The 20,152-nt window shown below is 42.0% G+C and overlaps 2 protein-coding genes across 3 annotated transcripts in view; one reads left to right on the top strand and one right to left on the bottom strand.

Annotated features, from left to right (window-relative positions):
- LOC139376889 (proteasome activator complex subunit 4B-like) overlaps nucleotides 1–3,667 on the bottom strand; it is a 65,758-nt gene extending 62,091 nt beyond the window's left edge. The window contains exon 1 of one of the 2 annotated variants that reach the window (XM_071119878.1): nucleotides 3,098–3,667. In XM_071119878.1, the coding sequence (XP_070975979.1) occupies nucleotides 3,098–3,294 (197 nt within the window). In that variant the 5' untranslated portion in view covers nucleotides 3,295–3,667. The remainder of the gene's footprint in view (nucleotides 1–3,097) is intronic. The other variant, XM_071119879.1, reaches the window with a different exon arrangement.
- Nucleotides 3,668–18,081: 14,414 nt separating this feature from the next.
- Nucleotides 18,082–20,152, top strand: part of LOC139376891 (WD repeat domain 27) — a 151,309-nt gene continuing 149,238 nt past the window's right edge. The window contains exons 1-3 of the mRNA XM_071119880.1: nucleotides 18,082–18,294; nucleotides 19,663–19,804; nucleotides 19,989–20,113. Coding sequence (XP_070975981.1) covers nucleotides 18,121–18,294; nucleotides 19,663–19,804; nucleotides 19,989–20,113 — 441 coding nt within the window. The 5' untranslated portion in view covers nucleotides 18,082–18,120. The remainder of the gene's footprint in view (nucleotides 18,295–19,662; nucleotides 19,805–19,988; nucleotides 20,114–20,152) is intronic.

Genomic DNA, 20,152 nt, shown 5'->3' on the forward strand with positions numbered 1-20,152 from the left:
TCAAGGATCTCTGTACTTTTCTCCGTTCATCTATCCCTCGATCCTGATTAATCTCCCAGTCCATGCCGCTGAAAAACATCCCCACAGCATGATGCTGCCACCACCATTCTTCACCGTAGGGATGGTGCCAGGTTTCCTCCAGACGTGATGCCTAGCATTCAGGCCAAAGCGTTCAATCTTGGTTTCGTCAGACCAGAGAATCTTGTTTCTCAAGGTCTGAGGGTCTTTATTTTGTATAAACTTGCAAAAAAAACTAAACTTGTTTTCGCTTTGTCATTAGGAGGTATTGTGTGTAAATTAGCAAGATATTATATATGTATATATTTTTAAAACTGCTCAGTTTGGCCAGCTCTAGAGTGTCTTGGTGGTTCCAGACTTCTTCTATTTAAGAATGATGGAGGCCACTGTGTTCCTGGGGACCGCCAGTGCTGCAGAAATGTTTTGGTACACTTCCTCAGATCTGTGCCGACACAATCCTGTCTCGGAGCTCAAGGACAATTCCTTTGACCTCACGGCTTGGTTTTTGCTCCGACATGCACTCTCATCTATGGGACCTTATATAGACAGGTGTGTGCCTTTCTAAATCATGTACAATCATTTGAATTTACCACAGGTGGACTCCAATCAAGTTGTGGAAACAGGATGCACCCGAGCTCAATTTCAAGCGTCTTGGGCTCCGGTCCAAACACTTAAGACACACCCTGTCCTCTCAACCCTCAAATTAAGTGGACACTTCTGATGACGTATCATGATGTCTGACAAGTATACACTTGCAGGGCGAGGGAAGGAGAAATTATTTTTAAATTAACCACCCTTGGCTGGAAATTCATTACTTGTTCATCCCGCGATGATCGTGTTTTCAGCCACAGGTAACTTTATATGCGCTTCAGTCAATTATGAATGCATGTCTGCTTATATTAAATATATTATTAATATATTATTAATATGCCTACTCTATGATAGCTAGAAAATGTATTAGCTAACTAACGTTAGCCTGCCTAGCTGGAACTTCTTGAAGGAAAATGTTATTTCCACAATTTCCTAAAGATAAAAAGTAAAATGTTTTTGTTTGGTTAAGAGACGCGTTTGTGCCGTCATGTGCATTAGTAGCACAATTTCTAACTTATTGCATTTGTTTTTACTTACACTTGAATGTTCATTTCTCCATTGATGTTAAGTTTTCACTGACTTTTCTTAGCGGATGTACAATTGTCGCAAAATGGATTATGGGAAGTTTCAGGCCCGAGTGAACACAATTGTACACTCGCAACGCCGACCAAAAACGAGGGCTGAGGGGCTTACGTTGTAAACTTCCTTAGCTTGGCTAATAATTTGGACCGCCTTCCAAGATGGCGACGGGGATTCCCCCAAGGGCATAAAGCGAGGGTAAGTGAACGAGGGTGTGTCTTTTATGCGTTTGGACCGCAACCATAGCACAGGGTCTGAACACTTATGTAAATAAGGTATTATTATTTTTATTTTGTATAAACTTGCAAAAAAAAAACTAAACTTGTTTCGCTTTGTCATTAGGAGGTAGTGTGTGTAGATTAGCAAGATATTATATATGTATATATTTTTAATCAATTTTAGAATAAGGCCGTAAACTCAAATGCACTGTATGTGTGTCACCAAATACCTCAGAAAACCACAGAATTTAAGTGTGACTGCATGTCATTAAAGGACTGGCAGTGATAAGGCTATATGTGAACAGTGAGTGTGAAAGCAAACATTGAACAATTAGTGAGCCCTGAGCTAGGGACTACGGTAATTTGGGAAGCCTACTTGTGTTGTGTAGTTATGACCAGTAGCTGAATGCCACGTGACAGCAAACCTGAACTCCCAACTGGAAAATAATATTGATTATATTTAGGAATGTTGGGGTAAATTAAGAAAAGCTTGTTTCACTTTCTGAGAATGTTTGGTTTTGTAGTCTCTAATCAATACAGCTAGCTAAATCATGGGACTCTGATGTAAAACCATCAACACATATATACACAATCGAATGGGACGACTCAAGAAACCTATTTATTTATTTAAACCAAGGCTGTTGTGATCACTTGCTAAGACTTCACGTGCTTCTGATACAGTCAGTGACTATGCAATGCCTGGCCAATTTAGCCAGCCTAAGTGAAGGCATGGTTTGTTAAAAGGGATTTGGGCAATAGGGTCATGTCAGTGACATTGGGCAAAATCGTTTTGCATAGCCCGGTGTCCCGGGTGAGTGGACATTTCACTTTGGACCAATGAAATGGTCTCAATTCAGTAAACCCCGCCTAGCCGAGCAATGTAAAACAAACTCGCTCAGTGTCTCAAGTAGCTAACTAGCTGGGCCATTAGGGAACATGGCAACTGATGTTAGAAATATAGAGTAATGACTGTGGCAATTTACCGGTAGTACAACCAACTAGTTAAGACCACAAGTATGTTTACAAACAAGATGCTTAGGGAGTATTAGCCAAGTTAGTTAGCAAGCGTCATATTCTAATGACACAGCAATTGGTAGCATGGCGTTGCTTATGGCCACTGCTAACGTGAATCATACCGTGATTTATGACATGGTATTAGTTATGTTGCTTGCTATCTCGGACTTAACATTTTAATGTTTACTCTCTGCTGCATGGCTATGTTAGCATTCTTACACGTTTGAGCACAAAACACATCTAGCTAGCTACCTCACGTAAGAGCTTGTTTCTTGGCCTGGCTAATCCTGCTAGCTAACTAAATCCACAACCGCCGCCCAGTCAGTGATGCCAACACCGATCAAATAGTTAGCTAGCTACCGGTGGGCAGCCCACTCGCTCCAACGTAAAACGAGCCTTAGCTAGTTATTGGCAGCTTCTAAACACTATTTGGCAAAATAAAATGTATTATGTAGCTAGCGACTCAAATTAACTTAGAGTAGATGAATGATTAACTTCGTGCTTCTACATCTGCATTGCTTTCTGTTTGGGGTTTTAGGCTGGGTTTATGTATAAGCACTGACATCTGCTGATGCAAAATTGACTTTATAAATACATTTGATTGATTAACTAGTTATCTACAGTAGCTATCTAGAAAGCCAGACAACTGAACTGGGTTAGCTAACGTTAGCACTTACGTGGAAAGTTTCCTTGTCCAAAACAAGACACCCGGCCATATCTCTCGAAGCTGGACAGCCCGGCCCAAGTTTCCTTTGATTTTACCCAAAAGGTCATTGGATTCCTCGTCTAATATATCCGCGTATGGAAGAAGTTTGTTGTAGACGATGTCTTTTTGAGGGACAAATCCTAATTTCTCCGACACGTCTTCTTTCATATTACAATTTCCCAAATGTTGGTTGTGTTCTCTTCGTTGCTTGACAAGATAATGTAGTTCACTAACGTTGGCTCGTAGTATATCAGCTAGCTTTGGATGATCAGTTTGTATCCTTCTGTGTAACTTCGTGATAACGTTAGCTTGCTAGCTACAACATCTTAATGTTTCCTTTGTAACACCATGCTAGCTAAATATCACACTTGGGCATTGATATGGCTACACAAAAATGTAAATATCCAATTCAGTCGAATATGCTTTCTTGAAAGAGTGCGTTAGCACTTAAAATGGGTTCCTTCTAATTTAGCTAGCTACTTATATCCATCTGATTACTTTCAACGTTTCTTTACCAGACACCCATCCCACGCAATCGGCTCCTCCCCTACAGTCATTTTCGCAAGATACAATAATTAGATGTTTCTTCTTCTTCTTCTTTGGGATTGGGTTGGCGGATCGTAAGGTGCATACACCGCCACTTACTGTACTGGAATGTGAGTCCATTCACGGTCAACCTACATTCAATTATTTGTGATACGTCGCCATTTAAAAAAACAATCTCAAGCAAAGTCGATTAAACCAATTGTTTTCTTCTTCTATGGGTTTAATGGCGAACTACACATTGACAAAAAACGAAAACTTCCTTAATCTCCATATCTCCCTTCTCAGGTTCTATGACCAAGGTCCTAAGCTAGGAATGGTACGACTTGTGACAAAACTATACAACTCCTCCACTGAGCAGTGGCGGTTCTAGACCATTTCAAACTGGGGCCAGTTGTTCTGTTAAGAGGGGCCAGTTACATTAGACGTTATTGTTGTCATATCGTTTTCTTCACTGCATTGCAGGCATTAGCAGGCAAAATAACATGTTCATAATCATTCAACAATTTATTTGCATTTTCTGTCTAATAACGGATGTAAAAAAAAGAACGATAGCAAAATTGAGTTATGTAAAAATGATTTCATACTCCCCATTTAGGGGGGCCACAAGGGTGTCCAAAATTGTTGTCACAGGGGCACTGCCGCCTTTTTTTAAATTTAGTTTATTTAGTAAATATTTTATTAACTATATTTTCATAAAACTGCGTTGTTGGTTAAGGGTAAAGTAAGCATTTCATGTTAAGGTTGTACCTGTTGTATTAGGCGCGTGTGACAAATACAATTTGATTGGATGACTTGAAATGTCACGTCAACTGCTTGTATTCAAGGGAGAGAGATGCATAGCCAACTCCGATATAAACACTTTTTTTCTCAAAGTTCCCGGGATGTTACGTGTCCTACTTATATCAGTACACTAATAACACCTTAAACATTAAAAAACGTACAAAAAATTGATCAAATAAACCTCCCATAGCAAAAAAACAACAATTTGTTTGTTGACCAGATTCGGAACTCATGGACTTCCATACAAAAAGTCATTGCTTGTTGCCGAAACAACTAAAAATCGCCACCTGCTGGAGGGAGACAGATTTTCTGCCGAGTTGGGCCTCTCTTCCTCTCTGCTTCGACCAAAGACAGTATAGTATGAAGACAGGCTAAAACTGCTTCTCCAATAGAAATCCCAGATCACACTTGTTGGCTAGCTAAACTCATGCGTAGAAACACGCCATCGGTTCTAATAGTCGTCTAGTGCCGAACTCCTTCGAGTGTTTTAGACACAATTTAAAGTGTGTCAGTTTGTCACATTCACGAGGTAAACATAATAACATGTTCAACTACTGACGACATTGGCTCGAATCTAGATTGTGCATTTAGATTTCGAGAAAAAACAAAGGAATCATTTTTCACTTCCCCCAATGACTTCTCAAACCCCAGTCAGCCTTGTCTGTTTTGCAAGCAATCCCGAAAGTCTCGCAATGTTGCGTCTCTGGGTTTAGAAACTCTGCTACAACTCCCATAACTACGGAAGTGCAGAGAGGACAAATTAATACAAATCCATCCTCATGTCGAGATCACAACTTATTTATCTCATGATCACAACATAACAAAAGTTGTTTTGGCGAGATCACGAGATACATTCTATAAATACGAGCGGTCGTGCTGATACAGCGCTGTCGACTTTCACGCACTGGCCGTGAGACATGCATTTGACCCTCTTCTCACGTTCAGACGCAACAAGCCAGGGCCAAACATTTTTTGACAACCTATATTGTGATAATATCTTTGTTTTCTCTATAACCCATTAAAATGCATTCTAACGTTTACAGACAGTTCCAAAGTACAAATGTAACACAGTGGCGGAATAAATTCAAGTCCACAAATAAAATATCGCATGCAACAAACAGTTACATGACCTACACAGCATGGTCAAATGCAAGTTTGAAGTTAGTTGGCAAAGCTCATTTCACCATTGGTTTGCTCAAGTTATAATAACATCCTTACTAAAATGTTTTCAGAAGCAGCACGATTAAAATAGCCTAATGGAAAATACAACAGAAATGCACTTCAACTTGGACATGTTGTAGGCTAACTATAGGGGGAAACCCCTGGAATACTGATGTTAACCTGTGGTAACCCCAAGATGTGCATTAAAACAGACACTGAGCACATTAACTATTGATTCAGGATCACAGAGAGTTTAGTTTAGTTTATTCATTCGACCATTCTAAAAAACAAGCACACATAAAACTTGAAAAAAACATACATACACACAAGTAAAATCATTGAGGATAACACACATTAAAGTCCGGGACTTATTTCCATTGTGGTCGCCTTGAGACAAGATGGCTAGGCAAGCTCGAAACACGGTTGCACATGGTATAGCAGCGAGATAAAGAGTTACTGGTGCGGCCTCCGCTATCAGCACCGCCAGTTGGACAGCGCCTCTCTCAACGTGCACATTCACACTGACTCGTCACAATAATATATGCAATTTAGAATAAACCTGTGCAGAATATATGCTCACAGTCCAGACAAGATAAATAGTTAAGTATTACCATCTTGCTGCAAAGATGGAAGCAAACATGAAATAAACCGAGCTAAAACAATAAATTAACAATGAACATGGTACACAAATTGTAAGCATATAGACATTGATCATCTTACGGCAAAGACAGAAACCATTTAAACAACAACATTAAGTATATGCCTAGTCTATTACAATGGCAATTTAATAACGGCATAAACAATTCAGTCAAATCAATCTGCGTGTGTGTACGAAGAGAACAACATGTTGACTCACCCTACTTGTAGAGGAATGCCATCCTCCTGTCTTTGATGCTGGCAAAATGGTCAATGACTTTGTCATACAGTACTCCGCTGGTTCATGCAGCACACACGTTTCCATTGCCATTTTAGCCAAATGTGTGAGTCTCTCTTGTCCACAGCTATTGCGTAGGTAGGTTTGAATTATTTTCAGGCAGGAAAATGACCTTTCAGCAGATGTACTTGTAACAGGGATGGTGAGCATCAGTTTCAGGAGCTTGGGTAAAGTGGTGTACAGGTCATATTATTGCAGCAGCTCACCTGGTGGTTTGTGGAAGGAGGCATCAGCATAGGGTACCTGCAGCTATTCTTTCAAACACTGGTTGTCAAAGAAAGGGTACATCTGGAACAGCTGTGTGAGTACTTTGTCAAGAAACCCCTCTGGCTTTGAGTACTCGGAAAATGACCCATGATCAAGAACATGGAAGAAGTCGATGCTCTTCATGTCAGCAAACCTCTTAACATGAACTCTTTCAGTTTCTATTTCAGAGCACTACTCTGGGCAATTTAATCTTTATCACAGTAATGATCCGATCAAAAGCAATGTCCAATAATCTCTGGCCTTTGTGCACAGCATGCACTGCTCTACTTTTGAAGTTCCAAGGAGTGGCACAGCCTCCCGGTATCTGAATGGTATTGTCAACCTCAGTAAGCATGACTGTGTTTTTGCATGACCGGGTAAAGAAGTTATGAAAATTGTCAATAGATGCAACAAAAAACAACAATGCATTTTGAATATTGTTTGTCCCCTGTGCTAAAACTAAGTTTAGTTTGTGGGCATAACAATGAATGAACAGCGCATATTAACAATGGGTTTTCACAAACGCCTAAACGCCACGTCACTGCTCACTAATGCAGCTTGCCCCATTGTAAGTCTGGTAGATGAGTTTGGCTGCTGGGTTGTATTTGCTGATTGTTTCCATTACAACAGTGCTAATCACCTCTTAGTTTTTGTCTGCGCTCATAAAAAAAGGCATCTCTCACATATACGCCCTTATCATATCTGTTGTGTCATCCACCTGGACTGCTATGAAGGGTGCTGAACTGATCTCACTGTCAATTTCACTTTGTATCACATCTGTGATGCTCTGAATGATGTAATTCTGTATGGTGTTTGACATACCTGTAAATATGGTGCTTGTCCCAAGGTGTTCAGCCATGGCTGTATCGAACTCTGCAAATGCATTGACAAGTTCCCAAACGAGAGCCTTGTTGACCCAGACCCGACCAAAGAGCTTTAGTTTCAGGCTCGCCAGAATGTGTTTTTATTTTATTTTCATGTAGGTGAAGGGACCTACCCAGGTTAGCAAGATTTTGCTGCACCAAGACCATTCAGAGTTGAGCTCGCTCATCTCAGCTCAATGCTGATTGGCTATTATTTTATGATTATTTTTATCAAGGGAAGCCAAACGCTGGCTGGTTTCCCTTGCGATTGAATTCAATGCCAGGGGTGGCAACATCATGTTATACTCTTTTTGACCTGACAGCATCAGGTACATGGGCTACACATACGCTACTGAGACAGAGAGGATCTGTTTCCTTCGCTTTGACGATTTCTCTGTTGAGATATAGATTCAACCTGGCCACTTGCGAATTGAAAATTATGAAACAGAGATAGACGAAAATAAATTATATGCTGTATATACTGATCAAAAATATAAACCCAACATGTAAAGTGTTGGTCCAACTGAAATAAAAGATCCCAGAAATGTTCCATATCCACAAAAAGTGTATTTCTCTAATATTTTTGGCACAAATTTGTTTACATCCCTGTTAGTGAACATTTATCCTTTGCCAAGATAATCCATCTACCTGACAGGTGTGGCATATCAAGAAGCTGATTAAACAGTATGATCATTACACAGGTGCACCTGGTGCCAGGGACAATTAAAGGCCACTCTAAAATGTGCAGTTTTGTCACACAACACAATGCCACAATGTCTCACGTTTTGAAGTAGAGTGCATGCTAACTGCAGGAATGTCCACCAGAGCTGTTACCAGATAATGTAATGTTAATTTCACTAGCATAAGCCGCCTCCAATGTCTTTTTAAAGAATTTGTCCGTACATCCAACCAGCCTCACAACTGCAGACTATGTGTAACCACGCCAGCCCAGGACCTCCACATCCGACTTCTTCACCTGAGGGGGGGGTTTCCTTATATGAGCTGTAACTCAGTAAACATTTTGAAATTGTTGCATTTTGCATTTATATTTCCAAACACCCAGCACCAGGGAAAATAGATCAGGGGTGGCCAATCCAGCAAGCAGGATTTTCTTCCAGCCCTATGTTAAAGATATAGTTCACCCAAATTACAAAATCAAATGTATTTATAAAGCCCTTCTTACATCAGCTGATGTCACAAAGTGCTGTACAGAAACCCAGCCTAAAACCCCAAACAGCAAGCAATGCAGATGTAGAAGCACGGTGGCAGTCCTCTTCTGGCTGTGCCGGGTGGAGATTATAACAGAACATGGCCAAGATGTTCAAATGTTCATAGATGACCAGCAGGGTCAGATAATAATAATCACAGTGGTTGTAGAGGGTGCAACAGGTCAGCATCTCAAGAGTAAATGTCAGTTGGCTTTTCATAGCCGATAATTCAGAGTATATCTACCGCACCTGCTGTCTCTAGAGAGTTGAAAACATCAGGTCTGGGACAAGGTAGCACGTCCAGTGAACAGGTCAGGGTTCCATAGCCGCAGGCAGAACAGTTGAAACTGGAGCTGCAGCACCACCAGGTGGAATGGGGACAGCAAAGAGTCATCAGGCCAGGTAGTCCTGAAGCACGGTCCTAGGGCTCAGGTCCTCAGAGAGAGGGAGAGAAAGAGAGAGAGAGGTTAAATTCAGACTGACCCTAGCCCCCCGACACATAAACTATTGCAGCATAAATACTGGAGGCTGAGACAGGAGGGGTCGGGAGATACTGTGGCCCCGTCCGACGATACCCGGACAGGGCCAAACAGGCAGGACATAACCCCACCCACTTTACCAAAGCATAGCCCCCACTAGAGGGATATCTTCAACCACCAACCTACTCTCCTGAGACAAGGCCGAGCATAGCCCACGAAGACCTCCCCCACGGCACGAACCCGAGGGGGGGCGCCAACCCAGACAGGAATATCATGTCAGTGACTCAACCCACTCAAGTAATAGGTAATATAGTAATAGGGTTTGAGGCAGAGAATCCCAGTGTAGAGAGGAGAACCGGCCAGACAGAGACGGCAAGGGTGGCTCGTTGCTCCAGTGCCTTTCCGTTCACCTTCATACTCCTGAGCCAGACTACACTCAATCATAGGAACTACTGACGAGATGAGTCTTCAATAAAGACTTAAAGGTTGAGACCGAGTCTGCGTCTCTCACATGGATAGGCAGACCATTCCATAAAAATGGAGCTATAGGAGAAAGACCTGCCTCCAGCTGTTTGCTTAGAAATTCTGCAGACAGTAAGGAGGCCTGCATCTTGTGACCGTAGCGAATGTATAGGTATGTACGGCAGGACCAGATCGGAAAGATAGGTAGGAGCAAGCCCATGTAATGCTTTGTAGGCTAGCAGTAAAACCTTGAAATCAGCCCTTGCCTTAACAGGAAGCCAGTGTAGAAAGGCCAGCACTGGAGTAATATGATCCATTTTTTCTGTTTTGGTCAAGATTCTAGCAGCCGTGTTCAGCACTAACTGAAGATTATTTAGTGCTTTATCCAGATAGCCGGAAAGTAGAGCATTGCAGTAGTCTAATTTAGAAGTGACAAAAGCATGGGTTAATTTTTCTGCATCATTTTTGGACAGAAAGTTTCTGATTTTTGAAATGTTATGTAGATTTAAAAAAGCTTGATATAGTCTTGATATATTCATCAAAAGAGAGAGTAGTGTCCAGAGTAATGCAGAGTTCCTTCACAGTTTTATTTTAGACAACTGTACAACCATCAAGATTAATTGCCAGATTTAACAGAAGATCTCTTTGTTTCTTGGGACCTAGAACTAGCATCTCTGTTTTGTCTGAGTTTAAAAGTAGAACATTTGCTGCCATCCACTTCCCTTTGTCTGAAACACAGGCTTCCAGGGAGGGCAATTTTGGGGCTTCACCATGTTTCATCGAAATGTACAGCTGTGTGTCATCCGCATATCAGTGAAAGTTAACATTATGTTTCCGAATGACATCACCAAGAGGTAAAATATAGAGTGAAAACAATAGTGGTCCTAAAATGGAGCCTTGAGGAACACCGGAGTTTACAGTTGATTTGTCAGAGGACAAACCATCTACAGAGACAAGCTGATGTCTTTCCGACAGATAAGATCCAAACCAGGCCAGAACTTGTCCGTGTAGACCAGTTTGGGTTTCCAATCTCTGAAAAAGAATGTGGTGATTGATGGCATCAAAAGAAGCACTACGGTCTAGGAGCTCGAGGACAGATGCAGAGCCTCGGTCCGACGCCATAAGAAGGTAATTTACCACCTTCACAAATGCAGTCTCAGTGCTATGATGGGGTCTAAAACCAGACTGAAGCGTTTCGTATACATTGTTTGTCTTCAGGAAGGCAGTGAGATGCTGCGCAACAGCTTTTTCAAAAATGTTTGAGAGGAATGGGAGATTCGATATAGGCCGATAGTTTTTAAAATATTTTCTGGGTCAAGGTTTGGCTTCTTCAAGAGAGGCTTTTTTGCTGCCACTTTTAGTGAGTTTGGTACACATCCGGTGAATAGGGAGCCGTTTATTATGTTCAACATAGGAGGGACAAGCACAGGAAGCAAATCTTTCAGTAGTTTAGTTAGAATAGGGTCCAGTATGCAGCTTGAAGGTTTAGAGGCCTTGACTATTTTCCTCAATGTGTCAAGAGGTATAGAATTAAAAACCTTGATCCTAGGTCCTGGCAATGTTGTGCAGACTTAGGACAACTGAGCTTTGGAAAAATATGCAGATTTAAAGAGGAGTCCGTAATTTGCTTTCTAATGATCATGATCTTTTTGTCAAAGAAGTTCATGAATGTATCACTGCTGAAGTGAAAGCCATCATCTCTTGGTGAATGCTGCTTTTTAGTTAGCTTTGCAAAAGTATCAAAAATACATTTGGGATTGTTCTTATTTTCCTCAATTAAGTTGGAAGAATTGAATGATCAAGCAGCAGTGAGGGCTCTTCGATACTGCACGGTACTGTCTTTCCAAGCTAGTCAGAAGACTTCCAGTTTGGTGTAGCTCCATTTCCGTTCTAATTGTCTGGAAGCTTGCTTCAGAGCTCGGGTATTGTCTGTATACCAGGGAGCTAGTTTCTTATGACAAATGTTTTTTGTTTTTAGGGGTGCGACTGCGTCTAGGGTATTACGCAAGGTTACATTGAGTTCCTCAGTTAGGTGGTTAACTGATTTTTGTACTCTGACGTCCTTGGGTAGGTGGAGGGAGTCTGGACGTCATCTAGGAATCTTTGGGTTCCCCGAGAAGTTATAGCACGGCTTTTGATGATCCTTGGTTGGGGTCTGAGCAGATTATTTGTTAGTTTGTGTCAAAAAGGTTTGTGTCCTTACCTTGAAAGAAGTCTATGGAGACTGCAATCTATGATTTGATTTGGTTACCCACGGCCATCAACCATATAATTGTTATTATTACTTTATTATTATTTCCTGAATAAAGTGTCAAACCACCAAAAGAATATGTTGAAAACAACATTTGCATACTTCAGATTTCATTCCTGAAAATCTGAAAGTTACAAAGTTGTCGAATTTTGAGTGTTCGTTTAATGTTCAAAGCATCCTGAAGACACCTGAACTGTTTTTGTTTTTGTTGTTGTTTGTTTTTTTTACCCTGGTCATAGACCTAAGCCTGTCAAAATAAAACAGTAACATTTTCCTGGGGGAGGACGCCTAGACTCTCCATCTAGCAGTTGTGCCAGGGGGCAATTAAATTCACATAGCAAATCTCACTCCAAGCTTTCTTCAGAAGTATGCTACACTGTTAGAAAAAAAGGTTTCCAAAAGGGTTCTTCGGCTGTCCCCATAGGAGAACCCTTTTTGGTTCCTATGGGGACAGCCAAAGAACCCCTTTAGGCTCTAGATATCACCGTTTTTTCTAAGAGGGTAGGTAGTATTGTTAGCTAGCTAGCTAGCTTGTTATCTATGCTGGTTCTTAGCTTCTGTAACTGATATGTATATAATTGTAAGGGACACTTCATGTTTTATGGATCATACTTAAATTTACAGAGTGAGTGATCTCCATTCCTGACAGGCTGATTAGATTCAATTTCAGCCTCAGAGCTTAATCAGATTCCCTAACAGCCTCAGAGGCTGGTAAGTCAGGATTCTGTCTTGTAGACTGTTTCACAGGTGAGGCTCCTTGCAGGCAGATTAGTAGTAAGTGCATTATGTATATGATCAAGAGTGTGTGCGCTCTATTCCTAGTGCACTGATCAGATTCAATAGCAACCTCAATGGCTGATAAGTCAGGATGCCTTGTAGGCTGTCTGCAAGGAGTCTTATATATGAAACAGCTTACAAGGCAGTATCCTGATGTATCAGCCTCTGAGGCTGCTATTGAATCTGATCAGTCTGCTAGGAATAGATCTCAACCCCTGGATCAGATATGCGTCTGCCTATAACGCACTTTGACTGCTCATATGCTTGAAAGGAGCCTTGCTCATGAAACAGCCTACAAGGCAGCATAATGACTTATCAGCCTCTGAGAACTATAATTTAATACCTTCAGAGGAATCTGTTAGCAGAAAATGTATTTTATTAAAGGTCCAATGCTTTTTTAAAATCTCAATATCAAATCATTTCTGGGTAACAATTGAGTGCCAGGAATAGAGCTCACCCACTCTGGATCATATGCATCAGCCTTAAAGGCACTGACTGCTTTGTCAGCCAGCAATGATCTTTACCTATGAAACAGCCTACAAGGCAGAATCCTGATCTGTCAGCCTCTGAGGCTGCCAGCAAATCTGATCAAGCTCTGAGGCTGAAATGGAATCTGATCAGCTGTGGAGGCTGGAGGCTGCTGAGGGGAGGACTGTTCATAATAATGGCCAGAATGGAGTGAATGGAATGGTATCAAACACATGGTTTCATGTGTTTGATACCATTCTATTCCAGCCATTACACTCCATTCCAGCCATTATTATGAGCCATCCTCCCATCAACAGCCTCCACTGATTCAAATATTATACACATATCAGTTACAAAGCTAACAACCAGCATAGATAACAAGCTTGCTAACAAGACTACCTAGCTAGCTCACAAGAAGACAAGTTAGCTGCGTTGTCCCTTGCATGCGATTGGCTGTGGTCTTGGGGGCGGCTCGCAGCCTGAGAGACAGAACTTCATGTCAGGGATCTTTCAGGGCTTAAATGTCCCACGAGCGCATTGCGATCACAGGGTTCCTTGAGGTGGTTATTGTGCATCTGTACAAATGAATGGATGATGCATGCTACTTTTGATGATCATGATCTTGACAAAATAACTTTTGTTATGTCGTGATGAAGAGAAAATGATCGTGTGATCTCGACAAGATATACACCAAATTTTTTTTCACATGTCCTTTCTGGACTTACATAACAGTATCGTATCAGTAAAATGCTTATCCTCCTAGTTTTTTTATCCAGATAAATTCTGCTCTCTCGTCAGATGTGGTCCCTACATGTTTTTGGAAGCAATTTTTAAGAGAAAAGAGAAAATCCCTAACATACCACATCATATGCTACAATGAAGATCATTTTATATGATCCCATGATCATGATATTTGGGCGAAATGTTGTCTTTCTGCTGGGAACAATTTAATGCGGAATCAGGATTGAGACAACACAGCATCATTTTGATAAAATATTTAGAAAAACTGGGCCCTGGACTTTATTTGTCACGTGCGCCGAATACAACAGGTGTAAACCTACCAGTGAAATGCTTACTTACAGGCTCTAACCAATGGTGTCAAAAAAAGGTATGTGTGTGTGTGTGTGTGTGTGTGTGTGTGTGTGTAGGTAAGTTAAGAAATAAAATAACAGTAGAAAGACATTTGAAAAAAGAGTAGCAAGGCTATATACAGACACCTGTTAGTCAGGCTTATTGAGGTAGTATGTACATGTAGGTATCGTTAGAGTGACTGTGCATATATGATGAACAGAGTAGCAGAAGCGTAAAAAGAGGGGTTGGCAGGTGGTGGGACACAATGCAGATAGCCCGGTTAGCCAATGTGCTGGAGCACTGGTTGATGGGGCCAATTTAGGTAGTATGTACATGAATGTATAGTTAAAGTGACTAAGCATATAAGATAAACAGAGAGTAGCAGCAGCGTAAAAGAGGGGTTGGGGGGTAAAAACTGCAAATAGTCTGGGTAACCATTTGGTTACCTGTTCAGGAGTCTTATGGCTTGGGGGTAAAAACTGTTGAGAAGCCTTTTTGTCCTAGACTTGGCAGTCCGGTACCACTTGCCATGCAGTAGTAGAGAGAACAGTCTATGACTGGGGTGGCTGGGGTCTTTGACAATTTTTAGGGCCTTCCTCTGACACCGCCTGGTGTAGAGGTCCTGGATGGCAGGCAGCTTTGCCCCAGTGATGTACTGGGCCGTACGCACTACCCTCTGAAGTGCCTTGTGGTCGTAGGCCGAGCAGTTGCTGTACCAGGCAGTGATGCAACCAGTCAGGATGCTCTCGATGTTGCAGCTGTAGAACCTTTTGAGGATCTCAGGACTCATGCCAAATCTTTTCAGTCTTCTGAGGGGGAATAGATTTTGTCGTTCCCTCTTCATGACTGTCTTGGTGTGTTTGGACCAATCTAGTGTGTTGTTGATGTGGACACCAAGGAATTTGAAGCTCTCAACCTGCTCCACTACAGCCCCGTCGATGAGAATGGGGATGTGCTCGGTGCTCCTTTTCCTGTAGTCCACAATCATCTCCTTACGCTGAGCTGTAGTCAATGAACAGCATTCTCACATAGGTGTTCCATTTGTCCAGGTGGGAAAGGGCAGTGTGGAGTGCAATAGAGATTGCATCATCTGTGGATCTGTTTGGGCGGTATGCAAATTGGAGTGGGTCTAGGGTTTCTGGGATAATGGTGTTGATGTGAGCCATGACCAGCCTTTCAAAGCACTTCATGGCTACGGACGTGAGAGCTACGGGGGTGTAGTAATTTAGGCTGGTTGCCTTTGTGTTCTTGGGCACAGGGACTATGGTGGTCTGCTTGAAGCATGTTGGTATTACAGACTCAATCAGAGACATGTTGAAAATGTCAGTGAAGACACCTGCCAGTTGGTCAGCACATGCCCGGAGCACACGTCCTGGCAATCCGTCAGGCCCCGCAGCCTTGTGTATGTTGACCTGTTTAAAGGTCTTACTCACGTCGGCTACGGAGAGCGTGATCACACAGTCGTCTGGAACAGCTGATGCTCTCATGCATGCCTCAGTGTTGCTTGCCTCGAAGTGAGCATAGAAGTGATTTAGCTCGTCTGGTAGGCTCGTGTCACTGGGCAGCTCGCGGCTGTGCTTCCCTTTGTAGTCTGTAATAGTTTGCAAGCCCTGCGATGAGCGTCGGAGCCAGTGTAGTATGATTTAATCTTAGCCCTGTATTGACGCTTTGCCTGTTTGATGGTTCGTCACAGGGCATAGCGGGATTTCTTGTAAGCTTCCGGGTTAGAGTTCCGCTCCTTGAAAGCGGCAGCTCTACCCTTTAGCTCAGTGCGAATGTTGCCTGTAATCCATGGCTTCTGCTTGGGGTATGTACGTACAGTCACTGTGGGGACGAGGTCCTAAATGCACTTATTGATAAAGCCAGTGACTGGTGGTGTATTCCTCAATGTCATCGGAAGAATCCCGGAACATGTTCCAGTCTGTGATAGCAAAGCAGTCCTGTGGTTTAGCATCTGCTTCATCTACAAACAGGATCACATTAAATCCCCTTAAGATGTTTTTCTGAGCACTGCCTAGGGATATTCCTATCACATTGGCATGTTGCTATAGAGGTCTCGGTCTGATTGAATGATGACATGAACACTAGGTAGCTACAACAAAAGCGTACCTTTATTTTGAGCACTAGGTACAACTATGCGTACAACAAACATGTATTTTTAGGTTGTCAATTGGACTTGGTTAAAAACAGCTTGAGAATTATTATAAAAAGCAAATATCATCCATACTGTCAACTACATCATTGACAGCTGAATATCCCCAACCTGTCCCAGCAGCGTCGTTTATGGTGATTGTACCTGTGGGCATGAATATGTGTGTGTGTGTGAGTGTAAGTGTGTGTGAATGTATGGATAGAGACCTGTGAGTGTGCATAGAGTCAGTGCAGATAGACCATGGGTAAGGGTGGGTACTGGGCAGCCATTGATTGATTAGCTGTTCAGCAGTCTTATTGCTAGGAGATAAGCCTGTTGGTCTGAGACCTGATGCCAGACGGTAGTGGAGAGAACAGTCCATGGCTGGGGTGGCTAAACTCTTAGGCAATTTTATGGGCCTTGCTCAGACAATGCCTGGTATAATTTTTTATTTTTAAGAACAGGGATTGTGGGTTTATTGCCAATTATCAGCTATTATCAACTGTGACCCTGGAGCAACGAGGCTTCCGCTAGACAACACAGCCACAAAGTCAAAATATGTCTATATTGTAAAAAATAAGGAAAACAAAATGGGATTTTTTTGTCTTAATTTAAGGTATGGTCAGGCATAGTGTTAACAGTGTGGTTAAGGATAAGGTTAACGTTGATTTAAAATAAGATTTTAAGACCATACATTTTAGAAATGGGCAGGGTTTATGACTTAATTAGTGACGACTGAGCAATAGGGTTTAAGTGCCTTGGGAACTTCAACAGAAATCTCACTTAGTCAACTTCGGGATTCGAACTAGCAATTATTCAGTTACGAACCAGACGCACTAAATGCTACCTGCCACCACACAACACCGGTCAATCACACCTCCTTCTCCTTGTGCTATCGAGCGAGGACATTTACGTTTAGATTGTGACCAATATTATACGTTATTTCTCCTCGCCCATTGAAATAATTAGACCGTTTGGCTGTTGACGTTGCGTTAGCCAGCATACAACAGTTGTGATCCGGCCATTCACGATCCAAGCTCTCTGAAAACCATGCACATGACAACAGTATCATCTGGCGGTAGGTGCAAGTACTACAACGCATGTGAAAGGAGAAACCTGAGCATCTGCTGTTGTTGTCCCTGGTATCCAGGCAACCCTCCAGAATACTTTTTGACCCATATTGCAGGCTGTTGGTTGGTCTAGAAGGGTGTAGTGCGGAATTTGCTATATTTAGCTAGAGATACAATTAACCTGCATTTATTTTAAGGTGGGTGACTATCTATGTTGCAGAATATAGCTAACGTCAGTTTGCAGGACATGTGCTCTGTAACCCATCTAGTTAGTTGGCTAACTTTAGCTAGCTGGGTAATCCTTACCACAGACCACATATAGCTCTTAGCTATTACCTACTACTGGAAAGACTGTCGGTGAGTGACCGTACACAGTGCAGCTACTGCAACAAATATAGCGATAAATAATATTTTAGCTGCTCCGATTTTGGTTATCAATATGGTTTTAGTGGGTTATTAGCCTAACTAGCTATCCATTTATTTCAATTGATTATTATTTTTTTATTTAGCTGTTTTCAGAGTAACTACATAGCTAGAAACGATCACCATGGATGGTTGTGGGGAAGGCAGCGGGACCAACAGACTGATGGTGGAAAAGCTATCCTTGTCCTGTGATCGACTGCTATCTCACCTACAGCTGGCCTGCTGTCCCTCTCACTGTGCCTCACCACTACAAGGCAAGGACCTGTTGATACACTGTCTCCTGGACACAGAGCTGAAGGTCAGTTACAGACAGTCCTACAGTACAAGTTGGAAACGGATGTTAGCCGAAAGGATGTTCTGTTTTATCTCCCAACCCCAATCACACACACACACACACACACACACACCCTTACTCAAGGTCACATCAGGAGAAGATGGCATCTGAGATTTGATATTATAAAAATACCTATATGCCCTCCTCAGTAGCTTCCCACTGTTAAATACAAGCTTCAGAACTTTGGCGACTACAGTGCATTCGGAAAGTATTCAGACCACTTGACTTTTTCCACATTTTGTTACGTTACTGCGTTATTTTAAAATGGATTAAATTATATTTTTTCCTCATCAATCTACACACAATACCCCATAATGATGATGCAAAAACAGGTTTTTAGAAATACCTTATTTACATATATATTCAGACATTTTGCTATGAGACTCAAAATTGAGCTCAGGTACATCCTGTTTCCATTGATCATCCTTGAGATGTTTCTACATCTTGATTGGAGTCCACCTGTGGTAAATTCAATTGATTGGAGATGATTTGGAAAGGCACACACCTGTCTATATAAGGTCCCACAGTTGACAGTGCATGTCAGAGCAAAAACCAAGCCATGAGGTCAAAGGAATTGTCCGTAGAGCTCCGAGACAGGATTGTGTTGAGGCACAGATCTGGGGAGGTGTACCAAAAAATATATGCAGCATTGAAGGTCCCTAAGAGCACAGTGGCCTCCATCAATCTTTAATGGAAGAAGTTTGGAACCACCAAGACTCTTCCTACAGCTGGCCGCCCGGCCAAATTGAGCAATCGGGGGAGAAGGGCCTTGGTCAGGGAGGTGACCAAGAACCCGATGGTAACTTTGACAGAGCTCCAGAGGTCCTCTGTGGAGATGGGAGAACCTTCCAGAAGCACTCCACCAATCAGGCCTTTATTGTTGAGTGGCCAGATGGAAGCCACTCCTTAGTAAAAGGCACATGACAGCCTTCTTGGAGTTTGCCAAAAATCAAGGCTATGGGTGGCTACTTTGAAGAATCTCAAATATAAAATATATTTTGATTTGTTTAACACTTTTTTGGTTACTACATTATTCCATATTTGTTATTTCAGAGTTTTAATATCTTCAATATTATTGTACAATGTAGATAATAAAATAAAGAAAAACCCTAGAATGAGTAGGTGTGTCCAAACTTTTGACCGATACTGTATATGACGTAGTATGCCATTTTTGGGGCCCACTTTTTGCTCATGAGCGCTACTTTCAGAACTACTGGCTATAAATTATACAAAAGTACTGGAGAATTTCTTTAAAGTGTAAAGAAATCTGCCTGTTCAATCATTGCATCACTTGGCTCCACCACACTCCAATGCATCTCCTCCCCTCTGCAGGCCCTGCGACTGACAGGTCACCATGGAGACATCTCTGCCATGGTGTTTGGGACAGGTAGAGACCCTCTCCTGCTCTGCTCTGCCTCTGCAGATTATGTCATAGTCTGGGACATCCGGCGCTGCTACAGGAGAACTAGGGAGGGTGAGGATTTTTGCTTCATAGCTGTATGAACAGTAAGACAACAATACATTTAAATTCAGTGGCAACATTTTATATACTGGTAAGGCCTTATTTACTCACTCACTCAATTAATCAATTTACAATGCTATATAGTACAATTATTGAAATACTATTATTGAAATACTAAAAGCATAGATGTTTTCAGGGGTAGTTGCGTCTGGTACAGTTATTGGGACACTACTGGGCAAGGTAGTCCATCTGTCATTTTGTCCCTGTGATGAGCGAGTGGCTGCATGCTCAGGGGCGAAAGTATACATACTCAACTCCAATGTAAGTACAGCATGCTGAATGTGTACTCTACCCCTCAAA

This window comes from Oncorhynchus clarkii, chromosome 20 (assembly GCF_045791955.1).
Source record: "Oncorhynchus clarkii lewisi isolate Uvic-CL-2024 chromosome 20, UVic_Ocla_1.0, whole genome shotgun sequence".
Taxonomy (NCBI): domain Eukaryota; kingdom Metazoa; phylum Chordata; class Actinopteri; order Salmoniformes; family Salmonidae; genus Oncorhynchus; species Oncorhynchus clarkii.